General features: G+C 39.7%; 1 protein-coding gene across 4 annotated transcripts in view; it reads right to left on the reverse strand.

Moving 5' to 3' along the window:
- Positions 1 to 13,756, reverse strand: part of IQGAP2 (IQ motif containing GTPase activating protein 2) — a 236,998-nt gene that overhangs the window by 81,655 nt on the left and 141,587 nt on the right. For all 4 annotated transcript variants that reach the window (XM_018566629.1, XM_018566627.1, XM_018566626.1 and 1 more), the window contains 4 exons: positions 10,655 to 10,818; positions 8,923 to 9,083; positions 6,809 to 6,933; positions 4,270 to 4,433 (listed from right to left, as the gene is read on the reverse strand). In XM_018566629.1, the coding sequence (XP_018422131.1) occupies positions 4,270 to 4,433; positions 6,809 to 6,933; positions 8,923 to 9,083; positions 10,655 to 10,818 (614 nt within the window). The remainder of the gene's footprint in view (positions 1 to 4,269; positions 4,434 to 6,808; positions 6,934 to 8,922; positions 9,084 to 10,654; positions 10,819 to 13,756) is intronic.

The raw sequence follows: 13,756 nt of genomic DNA on the forward strand, positions 1-13,756 counted from the left end.
CGGCGACATCAAGCAGCAGCTTCCCCGCTCTACATTTAGCCCTGCTTGCTCGAAGTAGAACTAAATGTAAAAAAAAAAAACTACCTGCTTTGTGTCCGGAGCTGCATATCCTGGGTGTCGGGCGATACGAGTTCGACACCTGTGCCTAGGCTCTCATGCCACCAGAGGGGCCTCTGCGTGCCCTCTGTTGCACGCATGCCATAGGTTAACTATTACTGCTATAGCGTCTTCTATCCAGGTTTTAATGGTTTAACCCTTTAACATGTAGTATACTATATGTCTTGGTAATCAATGAGTTAAAACAATCTGACGGCTGCAATACCAGCCATGAGCTATAATGTCTGTTGACACTAGCCCGCATAATAAAACACTGAAATGAAGGTTATATATACTGTGCTTGTCTGCCAAAAAAAAAATTTTTATTTTTATTTTGAAACTATAGATACAACATACATGATAGCGTTTGTTAAATTCCAATAGACAATCTTTTTTTTATCGATTGGGCAATTTATTATTTTTGATGGTTAGTGAATTAAAGTCATACTCAAGTACCATGTGCATCATAAACTACATATAAGTGGGGTCTTTGTAATCGAAATACAAAAGGAGAAAATGCTTTAAAGAAAATACTTGCATTGGTATCAGTAAACCTGTGATGTGATAACCTAAAAATGATTTTTTTTGTTCGCTAACATTTGTGTTCATTTTTCTGCTTCTAAAAGCCCCCTATATAGAAACAAAAGAGTGGGGGAACTATTTTAGTTTACAAACCAAATTTTCTGGGGCTTATTTTCAGGCAAATGACAGGCAAGAATTTTGAACCTTCCTATTCCAGCCTTCTGTGCATTCCTACTGGTCAGTGATGCTGCTAATTACAGTGAGGAACCACTAGTACTGGAAGGGCAGGGCTAGTGCTTCACACAAATCTCTGATCATACCCAAAAGTTTGGAGACTTCGCTTGTAAGAACAGCCTGGCATTTGGTTAAGACTACGAAGTTTGACAGAGTGCTGCAGGTTTGTGTGTCTAGTTGCCTGCATATCATACCTGCAGTAGTTTGCCCCTTTTCTCCCTAGAGACAGGGTCTCTTTAATCCTTATCATTTTAAAGTCTGGTCACTAGGCATCATGAAAACCATTTTGATAGATATTGAGCTCAGTTTTGCTGGCTATAAATGTACGAGTAATAAAACGCCTCAGGAATAATGTAACTGCTCTTTTAACCAATGGGAATCTGTCGCGTTTTACAAGCAGTGCAGATGTAGTGTAGTGCGTTTTAGACACACTTTCAAGTGTGTTACCTTCCGTCCCTAAGGGAAGTGCATTTGTGGGAAACCACACCAAAAAACCCAACTTTTTTTTTGTTTTAACTGTAAAGAGACAATAGTGTATCCTTACTGTTAGGGTCAGTCCTCCTGCTGTAACACAGCTATGAGTCATGTATATATATATATTGCTCCATAAGTCTAAATGAGTTGGATGGTTGCCCACTACCTATCGCGGTTTGTTAGCTCACAGCCTGCTATCCCACATAAACCAACAAATGTTTATATGTACCTTTCAGCTTGCAATGATGTATAACTGAACTTAAACAAGCAAAGATCTACGTGCAATTTCACAGCTGCACAAATTACAAACAAATAACGAAGCAATGAAAGATAAAGTGCTTATGATGATTGCTGAAGGGTCAAGTTTGTTCCTTGGCTGAATTATACTGAGAAACAAAAAAAGTGATAACACTGCAATTATATGAGAGAGAAAGTAATTTCATCTAAGTAACAAATACAAATGAGTGTGAAGTATCTCTACCGATTCCCTTCCTGCGGACTGAAGAATTGTGCACAAGCCCCATTCACTTGTAATATGCAAGCCTCCAACTTCCAGATGGGCATTAGAGGAGGAGATGATTGGAAGGTCACTACTATAATGCGGGATAGTCACACTGACAAAAGCAAGGCACACATTGCACATGGGATACATTGGTCATCCTCCATTTAAACATTAAAGTAGAACTCCAGTAGATTTAAAAAATATCACAGTGCTGTCAAATTTACACATAAAAAAAACGACTACGGGTAACACCAGTAAAATGTGGCAAATAAACATTTTGGTGTCACTCAGAATAGAATGACCCCTTTTCTGTTGGAATCACGACAGCATCTGTAATGTGAACAACCATGACTAATGCACAAAGCAGTAATGTAGATACATTCTCTCTCATTTCCATCATAGGCCAAGGCATGGCTCATTCTACATAAAAACGGTCTTTTTTGTCCCTTTCTCAGAAAATAAATGGACAGAAAAACAAATCCTTTGCAAGTAAAGTACGCCTGTGACCACATGCAATTTGTCAATCGAAAGTCACCAGTCAGTTCAATCACTTAGAAAAAGAGAAAATCCAACGCCCCAGATGCACAAGTTTCTTGACCCATACATGGTGTGACTACCATATAAAAACACACAAAATCTTTCGATCACGTGATATTTGCATCCAAGTTATGGCCAGCTTTACTTACTAAGTATCAGGATAGACCTCACCTTCAGATGTCAACACATCATTCAACAGTGATATTTTAGACTATTGCATGCAAGTAGTATGACTAATAGCTACTGACTGTAATATGCATAAGTACACTGTCTGGCCTAAAAAAAGTCACCAGCTGGATTTAACTAGGCAAATAGGTCAGAGCCTTCCATTGCAAACTAGGTCTAGGTTCACCAACTTTGAGCCCAAAAATGTGATCAGTTGCCTTTCTGAATATACTGAATGACTTTTTCCATCATAGGATGTTTTCTTCCCTGATGGCACAGGCATATTCCAAGATGACAATGCCAGCATTCATTGGGCTCAGATTGTGAAAGAGTGGGTCAGGGAGCATGAGACATAATTTTCACACATGGATTGGCCACCACACAGTAAGGACATTAACCTCATTCGAATCTTTAGGATGTGCTGGAGAAGGCATTACGCAGAGGTCCGACTCTCCCATCAACACTACAAGATCTTGGTTAAAACTGAATGCAACTCTGGATGGAAATAAATTATGTGACATTGTATAAGCATTTCGAAGCGATGCCACGGCAAATGCGTGCCATAATTAAAGGTGGTCCAACAAAATATTAGGGGGTGTGACTTTTGCTGGCCAGGCAGTGCATGTATTCTTTTAAACTGCTGAAATATAAAACCGAAGAAACCTTTCCAAAAGACACGGACATCTTATCATGGCTCTACATAAAATGTAACAGTGAGCAGAGTTTAATATGACAAAGCAATCAGGAAAAAAGGAATATCTTTTAGTATACAATTTCCTACTGGAAACAGCAGAGACTTCCTCACATGCATCAATGCCTAAGCGCCCTCCGCTGTTCTAGGCTCACAGGAGACAATCTGAAGTTTGATAGGCATATTCCCGTAATTGCAACTTTTGATTACTAAATTACATTAATGGTGTCATTAGGAAGCAGCATTGAGGAATAGAAGATCATTTCACAAAAACACTCTGCAGTGGATGACAAAAAAGGCCTTCGCAAAAGAAAAAAAACAACAACTGTGAGTGCTATATCCTACACAACTGACTTGTCTTAGACTGTTTGAAGGTTACCGGAGTCTAGGTCTACTTTAAAGTAACACTAAACTCAGGAGTTAAATCCTAAAAATCCATTCAAGTACCATAACTGTTAACAAAAATTGATCTTTTTTGTGTATCACTCAGCTGTGGATCCTCAAATAATCTCTAAATTCATGCTGACACTGTCCTTCCTTCAGGAGGGGGGCTACTTTTGTCCCCCATGGTCTCTGTGTGTGTGTTGTAAAGTAGTCACCGCTCCAAGCTAACTCCTGTGATGGACTACAATCTCAATACAAATGAGAAAACTAAACATGAGATTGTAGTCCATCACGGGGGCGAGCTTGGAGCAGTGGCTACTTTACAACATGCACAGGGACCATGAGCAACAAAAGTAGCCTCCCTCCAGAAGGAAAGACAGTGTCAGCACCAATTCAGAGATGATTTGAGGATCTACAGCCGAGTGATACACAAATAGGACAGATTTTTGTTAATAGTGAAGGTACTTGAATGCATTTTTAGGATTTCACTCATGAGTTTAGTGTCACTTTAACAACAGAGTACACAGAAAAATACATTTCACAATGCATTTTAGCAGCAACAACCAAAATATGCACCTATCACAAAGCTTGGATCCCAGTAACAATTTCATGACAAGTAAGACTATGACAATACACATTTAATGACAGCATGAGCCAATCATACCTTGCATTTCTGGGCCTTGGCTTGATGTAGCACATTGTGGTAATGCGAGGAGTTTTCTGGTATGACTTCTTGAAGTTTGGCACTTGGAGACAAAAGTGCTTGCAAAGTTTTCTCAGGAATACCTTGTTCCAGGGCTTCGTTAATTAAACCAATGGCAATAATCCCTGCAGAAGCATTAAATTATCATAAATTTAAAGGGGAAAAAAGTGCCATAAGATTTATTTAGAGCATTCATTTTTTTTAGTTTTGGTAAAGTGCGGTAGGATTAGACCCTCTGCCAACCTGTCTTGTCCCTGCTGGTGAGATTCACATTCTGTTTGTCTTGGTGACCATTGTAACCATGTAAATGGAAATCCTACATTTTAGAATTCTCATTAGAGCAAGAGGTGAGGGCATATCTTTTAGGGGGGACAATTGTTTAGGCTATAAATACACGGTCATATGGCAGAGACTGCTACCAACAACAGATGGACCAGTAAGACAGGCTTACATTTCGGTAAGCACCTCCTGGACCAGGTCAGGCAACATTTTCAGGGGTTAGCAGACATTAAACCATTTCTTGCTTCTGTATATCTTTAAGGGGCAAACAGGGTAATAACTATTTGGAAATAAATGCAGCTATCCACAGAGTAATCAAGTATTTCTCCAATAAAATAAGATTCATTTTTGGCTAATTTCCAGTAGGTGAGCAGCTCACACACATTGTAGAAGTTGGCAAGGATGGACCAATCATGTGATTTTATTAAAGCCCAACTAGAGCCCACACTTTTACATTTGTTTTGAATAGAGCAGGGAAGGAGGGTTAGACCTCTGCTAGGCTTTTACTGCTGTCTTTGATTTCCCCCGACTTCCTATCAGGCCTGCATGTGATGCCAATTAAACACATTTTTAGCAGAGTGAGGAAGAGCCAAAGTTTGAATGCTGTCTGCGCTTTCCTATTGTGCCGATAACCTCTCATTCAATTTTTTTAGAACAAGTGTCACAAAAGGGACAGGAAATAAGTGAATTTCCTCAATAGGGTCACAGACAGATGTAAAATAAGCTCACAGATGTAAAAATAAATTTTATCCAAAAAAGCGCTTTAAAAAACGATTAACTTTTTCTTTTTTTTTAGCTAAATACAAGTACATTATAATAAGTGCTGCAGCCTTTCCCAGCAATGGTTCCCGAATGTATTGTCACAGGAAATGTAATTGGAAGTCTATCTTTTAGTGTTAGCTGCAAACGCTGGCTTACTTTTTAGTATACTTATATTTTATGCCAGGAAAACATTACTTGATAGAACACTATCCAAATCCCCCATTTTACAGGAATAAACACATTGTTTCATGTTCTATATGCTGACATAGACCTCTGTGTAATGTGTTTATACAATCCTTATATTACAAGCTCAATGCACAGAGGAGAAAAAGCACCAACTGGTCATGGGAATGGATCCTTTTTTTTTTTTTTTTCTTGGTTGAGCTCTAATTAGCTTTGACACACTGAGAAATCGTAGTCCACACAGGACCAAAACTACCAATTGGAATAGGAACTTAAGAGTTATTAAAAACAGAAGTCAGAGGAATTTGAAATCCATAACGAGTACATTTTCTTTCACAGAAAAGGAATTTTTTTCCTAAATTATAATTGGTTTAAGTGGCAATTATAGAAACAATTGAGGCTTAGAACTGTTGTTTTTAAATTGAATGTCCACCCATATTTACCCCTAAATCTTCCTCTATCCATCTAGACCAGCAGTGGGCAACTCTAGTCCACCAGCTGTGCATTAACTACAGATCCCTATATGCCTCTGCCCCTGGGAGTCATGCCTGTAACTATCAGTCTTGCAGTGCCTTTAATGGGACTTGTAGTTCCACAACAGCTGGAGGGCCAGAGTTGCCCACCCCACTCTAGATTATGTCCCAGCATTACATTTTGTATTTACCAAAATCCTGTAGCAAGAAAAAACTTTTATTACCCCATGTGACTTCATCATGAACATTGAAAAATTATTGCAGGGACAGCTGCTGGGAGCTCTGTTTCTCCGACATTGGCATGCCCCCCAGAACTACATTTCCCAAAAGCTCTTTCCCTACACACGGTGTGTGGGCAGAAATTTAGAAGTCAAGGCAGCAGTACTATTTTGTTTGACAAATAAATCATTGTATGTCGTATGCATGCGGAGTGGGACACTGAGGGACAGGCGGAGTCCTGTAGACCAGCATGTAGGGCTGATCATGCTGGTTTGATTTCAGTATGGGCAAAGCAATGATGGACAGTTATCAAATCTGTCGCACAGCAAGACAATGCTAAAAATGAGCATTAAGACAAATTACAGCACAAATTTACTACAAGGTTACAGCTTAAATCATACATTTCTATCTCTGCTGCTCTAAAAAAAGCACTGCAACATAATGAAACCTGACCCCGACCTCTTCCTAATCGTGCAACATGGGGAATGTGTATGTATCAGAGAGATGTATGGAAAAAGGTTTTTTTGTTTTAATTCACCCCTGACATACACTTTAAATTTGGTTTTATGAAACCGGTAACTTACTCTCATGTTCCTCTTGTATATCAACGTTGACTGCATCTATGCAATTCTGAATTTCGTTCCAGCTTAAATAACTTTGTCCTTGAGCTGCAGCTTCCTTCTTCCCAGAAACCAACTTGCCAACATAACTACAAGTAAGAATAGAGTTAGTAATTGCTTAACAGATAAAACTGTGCCAAGATAAACAATGCCAATTATATGACATTAAAAAAGCTATAAAGATGTGATTGTTTTATGTATAATACAATATCTTCCCACACACTGTCCCCAAATTACTGGATATAAACAGTATCTCAGCAGGAAACTGCCGTTCTAAATGAATTCTTAACACATAGACTCCTCTGCATTCCTCAATTAATTACCTTGAGAGCAAAGTGGCAGATGTTCTCTGGCATCACACAGCAATGACATAACATTATATCAAAATATAAATTTATCATATTAAAATGCAAAACATCTAACACTATACCCATTTCTCCCTAATTTCCTAATGGTCCTCCTTCTCTTGTCTAGTTATATTTGTGTTAAAAAATAAACCAATCAGTATTTGCTTGTGTAAAAAATGAATACAGATTGCAATTGTATTTTGTTGCACATTTATTTTGTATACTGTATGTTATACATTATGCAGTATATTTTATTGCACATGCTTTGGAACCACATCTTGTCATAGCAACAAGCTTTTTTGTGCAAATCCTTTAAATGCCAAAATAATGTATACTTTATTTTGGCATTTAAAGGATGTGCTCGGTTTTCTGTGTCAGATTCTAATAGGGAGACATCTGGGGTCTAATAAAAAGAACCTATTACCTCCAAATGCGATCATATAGGGGCTAGTTATCCCCTGTGCGATAGCAATAAAGTTAAGTGAAAATAAAAAAATAAAACCAACCCCACCACCTGCATGCAAAAAAAGTGCACGCATAGGGCATTGTGTGCGCGCGCCGAGTGCTGCCCTAATTCCACTGTGTGCCATATTCTGGTAGCCGGGCAGCAGCACTCTTACACAATGTGCTTTAAAGGGTAAGTTCACTTTCACAAGTAATTTGGGAAAATGGAAATCACCCGCTCAAATCTGGCCCCCTCTCCCTACCCCACCCGCTATACTTACCCTTTGGTAAACGGTCCTGCCCCTCTGCCGTTACTAGTGCACTATCTGTACCCTGTACTGTTGTCCAGCGCAGCCCAGTGCTATGGATTTTGAGTTTCGCTTGCAGACTGCGATAACTCATTGAGTGCACCAATGAGAAACGCTTCTTAGCATGGTTAAATACAGTTTTGGTTAAAAATTATTTTTTGTATCAAGACAAGTAGATTGAGCCCCCACTTTAGTGCTTGAACAAATTAGGCATATCCTGAACAAAGTCTTCATGATAGAGTGTCAATCTTGTTTTAAACAACAAGCGTTGTGAGGTGAGGTGCCACAGCAAAAAACCTTTTAAGAGCTTCTAACCCTGCATCACTCAACCAGAGAATGTGTTTTAATTGCTGCTATTGATCCCACTTGGGTGATTTTCCTCCGCTTCCTGATGAGACCACATCCCCACTACAAATACTGTAAACTTTTGCCTGGAGTTGGGTTTTGACAATATTTGGACAAACTTCTCAACATTGCCTTTGCAACATCTGGATTAGTCATTGCAGCTTCTGTTTTACACAAAGCTTAGAGTTTTTTGGGCACATATGTAGGCTGAAAATTTTGTTGCACTTTTATTCTATCTTGTTCTGTTCACCACACGGTAAACCGTCCTAAACTGGGACAACACAAAATGCCAAGAATGGCTGGATGGTGAAAACAATCCAAGTGGTAAGGCACACTGAGCCTTTGCATTACTGAACAGCATAAAGACCAAAGCTCAGCCATGTGTGTTCAAGCACCAAAGAGAGCCTGTTATTTACATACAGAAGGAGTTTATCTTTGGAAGCAAACCTGTACAAAATCATTTTGCAAAAAACAGTGACACCATTCATCACTTTAACAGGGGTCTTGGACACATACCGGTCCCTATTTTATTAAAACACAGCTTTGTCATAACATCATGTTACAAAATGGCATCACAGCTGGTATTACAACGGTTACAACCATTTATTAGAGGCTAAAGTAATCTAACACCAACCGTTGCACGCTGTCCTCTTCCAAATTATTGAGACCTATGGCCTGGCTGCCAAGGTGTGCATTAATAGAGTTCATGTCATTGGTCTCCAGAGCTTGATTCACCAGCGCAACAGCAGATAGCATTTCCACAGCAATAAACAGCTCTTCTTGCGTTAAGTAGTTCTGTTGGCACAAAGTTCATGGTAAATGTTAAAGTATTTCTTGCTACAAAAGTAACACAAAGCATTATACAGAACTTTATTTCTGCAGGCAAAAAGTTGACTAATCCCATTTTTACCATTTGTCATTGCAAATATACAGTACATGATTGCATATATACATGTTACGTAAACACAGTTAAAACCCATCTGGTTTTAACTAAATTGGAAAATGATTAGCCTTTCAAAATAAATGTCCTTTTGTGTTTCGTAGTTTTTCCATTCTCCCTCATATCTTGCATCTCCTGAGAATTGTCCCATCAATCTTTCTAGATTGTGAGGTTTACAACAGATCAACTTTTCCCAAACCTTTTCTTCCACCAATAGTGCATGTATTGCAACCACATATATACACACACATGGAATTATTAATGCCTCACAATGTGATTAAGCAACCAACTGGGTACATGGCCTGTGTATATGTCACTTAGACTGGCAACGCTGCTTTGAATAGGACAGTGCATGGGAGCGGAGCTTCTCCCCGATAGTCAATTATGCTAAGAAGGAGACACATTTTTCTTAATGGAGAACTATGGGGTCAGGGCTTTTCCCCACAGTTCTCCTTAGGGTAACGGGGGGACACAAACTAGCGTCCTCCCGTTACCCTAAGCTCAGTATCTCTGTAGCTCGCGGTATACTGAGACGCCCAACTGCGTGAGTGACAGCTGGCTCTGGCTATCTAGAGGCAGAGCCAGCTGTACCCGCCCCCACCCCCGTCCATTCCGCCAGTCAGCGCTGGCGGATCGGAGCGGGGAGGGGGGAATACAGCCCCTCCCCTGTCACGGCATAGAGCCGTGACAGGATCGAGAGGTGAGCGAACGCCGGTTCGCTCACCTCCCGATCTACTGAGCCGACCTGTGACAGTCTCATTGTCACAGGTCGGCTAGAACTATGAGGTGAGTGAAAAGCACTCACCTCATACTTCTCCTTTAAGTTCTTTAATATGTGCCTGCTGGAGACATCAAGAAAGGAAATGAGAGGGTGCAGGAGTTATGGGGAAAGTAAGATACAGATAGCTAACACTTCCTGACTCTACTTGGGATTTGGTTGATGATATCTCATCACTCCTGTCCTTGTAACACCCTAAGATCTTCCTAAATACGACCCAAACAGCAAAAAAAAAAACTCAGCTCTCCTGCTCTACCATGTAAACAACTAAAATGACTTTATTAACCAGAGTTGGGTTTTAAAAAGTTTTTTTTTTTTTCTCAAACTTTAGCTAAAAGTTTAGCTAAAGCTCTTCTTTACATAGCGTGCCATGCAGTAAACATACACGACAGGTGTAAGCTTGGAAGGCGTTTCATGTGGTAAGACACATTATTATCCCACATGCTGGAGTACATTTCTTACTCATTTCTAAGCTGTTCATTCCGCCTGATAGCAGTACAGAGGATTCTACAGAAGCATGCGGACTTGTTATTTTTGTCTTTTCTGTTTGGCAGTCTCCTCTTCCCACCACCCACAGTACAATTACTGATCTGTCAGGAAGAGTTCTATGATCTCATACTAAACGTGTGTTTGTGGGATGACTCCTACCTCTGGATTCTGCTTCTGGAGGCTGAGGAGCTCGATCTGGTACAAAGTCTCTGCAAAGGGATGGACAGCTGGCAGGTGAGCCTCAGGTTGCTGCAGAGCCACCAGGGTTTGGGAGGAATCTCCACTGCGGATTGCATTATTTATCTTTTCCACGGCTCCCAACGCTAGATTACAGCACAGCAAAAATGGAAATAAAAGGTTAGAGCACTATTATAAACAGAAAAAAGGGATACTTACCGAGACTGACAACACATCATGTGAACAAAGTGTGGGGAGCAGGTAATAGGTAGGTTCACCCAAAAAGTGGTATTTTAGCTACTAATAAACAATTGAGCTGAATCATTACCATGCTCCTTAGATCTATTCAAGTCTTAAATACTGAAATATCCCCAAAGATTCCAAGCCTTCCCGCTTCATCCTACTGCTATAGCAATGGCAGCACCCCTTCTGCTGTGGCATAATGCTGAGTGAAGCATCAACCAGTAGGAATAAACCCCAGTATAAAAGGTTGCAACAGGGGTGCAAAGCTTAGAATTCATGGGCAGAGGTCTAGCCACAGAAGTCCGGAGAGATGAAGCCAGTGGTTGACTCAAAAACACAATCATCAATTTTGGGTGCACTAGTCCTTTAATAATGATAGCCAGCCACGGAAGATGAAAGTGAATGGCAAAAACAAAGATTGTCTGAATGATGTCTAATCTGGCCACTGTAATCCCCGTCTGTATTGTCACAACAATGATTTTTTTTTTTTTTATTGAGTTTCTAGGCCAAGGGCTGTACACCCTTTTTTTAAACAGCAAAAGCAGTTCAAAATTCTGCTGACCATGAAGATATAGTTAAAAACAGATCATGGCAGTGTAGGTTTGAGGTGGAGCCACGGACAAAAGGGACATTTCAATATTGTTACACAACACTAAATAATGTTGTTACTGACAAAGTATTTACATCCCTTAGTATGGTACCTGCCATTTTAACATTTTAGTAAATTCATAAGCTAAATCAGAATTTTGTAAGAAACTAAAGATCAACCCTACTCAAAACTGATGTTTAAGTTCTGGGCAGGCAACAGCAAGTTACACAAGCCCAGATCATCATTAAGGTGCAACACGTGTGTGTGTGTGTAAACATTTTTTTAAAAAGGCGGCCACGAAACCATTATTACACGCAATAATACAGTTTGGAGCGCTACTTTAGCATGTGTTATGTGCATGAATCAGGCCTAAAAATATAATTTCAGTGGCAAGACAATTCCATTAGAATTCCCAGTTTTCTCAACTATAATGCAAAGCTGAATGACAGTGTCACACAGCACTAATGGATAATCAACAAACAACTAAAAAAATCCATCTGACACCTTCAATATAGGAAGGTGAAAAAGACACAAACTAAAGCACGGAGATCTTGCTACTGGGTAGTCAAGCAAAATTAGAAACCTATATGATTCCGCCCATTAGTGCCTGCGCCAAAATGCAATTTTTTGGGTATATAAGACAGAGCAAACCTATGGTGTCTTGAAAGATGGATGACACAAGTAATTTCCAAATAACCCTGGTCCTCTCTTATGTACTGTATTTAATACCTAATCAGGAAAGCAATGAGAAGGGAAGGGACAGGCCAGAGTTCTGGTTGGAATCAGCATAATAGAGTCCCATGGGTTCTAGTGCTCCCAATACACTCTTGACATAAATATACAGCTGTTTCTGATCTTTCAAGATGCAACGGGTACACTTTAAAACTTTGGAAAGAGTGTGGGGGGTGACAGTGGCATACCTTGTCTCCTCATTGTCAGAAAAATGAAAATTAGATAGACATTATGAAATCACGATACATCCGTATTTTATCCACTATGGGTCATACTATTAAAGCAGTGAATACGACAATCAGGAAACATGTACTGCTAGTGAATCTTCCAGGTGCATGTGTTTTAAAGGAAGTGATTGGTTGACCACCAGAGAATGTTTGGTGAAAGTCACATTCTCTGCTTTATAAATAGACCCTGAAGTTTAACTTATGGAAAGAGATAATGTTTAAGCTATATGTTAAACTCACACATCCAAACAGTACCAGGCAGCACATAATGTTAGCACATCTATTTGATATGACAGTACACAAGCCCTTCAGTTCAGGGCAAACTAGGACTATAAATGTGAAAGGTAGATACACTCATGCAGACACACCGCACAGGACAACATGGAAGATCTGCAGTTCATTCATTTGGGATTAAAGCGCACAGTTAGCACTATGCAGGTTAGTAAAACAAACTAATCATTTAGAACCCTCTTTTTTAAAAAAATGGATAAAAAGATACCCACACATGAGATTATGATCGTTTCAAATGACTTTCTTGATTGTTTATGTACATGTCAGGATAAGACCATTACACAACAGCCAAATGCTTGACTGGTCTAGTTAAAATGTATCTAAAACCTTTTTGGTGAGTGAGTGGACAAGTTTAGAACCCCATTCAAGTTTTCCTGCTGTCTGGGGCTTCCCTTTAAGCTGGTTATACACTCCTAGTGTTTTATCGTTCAGCTCCACACAATAAAACACTCGATTCCCCAACCAAGCTAAATAGTGTGGATGAGGGAATATCCACTGCGGAGCTATTGAACTCTGACAGCCAGCGCCTGCAGCTGTTAGAATAACCAACCAGCAATAGCAGCTGATGGGCTGCAGTCACTGTTCGCCCAACAGCTTTCTGCCCAACTCCATCAAAATTCTTTTGAAAAATCGACTTTTGTTGAATGGAGTGGTGCTGAGAGGGCCACACACAACCCTGCTGACTGATATGATCAATGTATGGGCAACTTAACTGGTCCCAGGGACAACCCTTTCTCAAGACAGGAAGTGAAGGAAAAATCTACAATGGCAACGCAAACAGAAGCAAAATACTTCTTTGCAGCTTTATACATCAGTTTTATATTGTTGTCTGTTTCCCTGTAGATTTCAGAAAGCAGTAAAACCTGACAGAGGTTCTTACCCTTCCCCCATCCTAAACTAATATATCTAATAGAGGTGCACCGGAATGAAAAACATTTTTCTAAATTTTTCAAAATATATATATTTTTTATAAACTTTATATGTTATTTTTATTATTAATTA

This window comes from Nanorana parkeri, unplaced genomic scaffold (assembly GCF_000935625.1).
Source record: "Nanorana parkeri isolate BGI_ZX_2015 unplaced genomic scaffold, ASM93562v1 scaffold964, whole genome shotgun sequence".
NCBI classification, from domain to species: Eukaryota; Metazoa; Chordata; class Amphibia; order Anura; family Dicroglossidae; genus Nanorana; species Nanorana parkeri.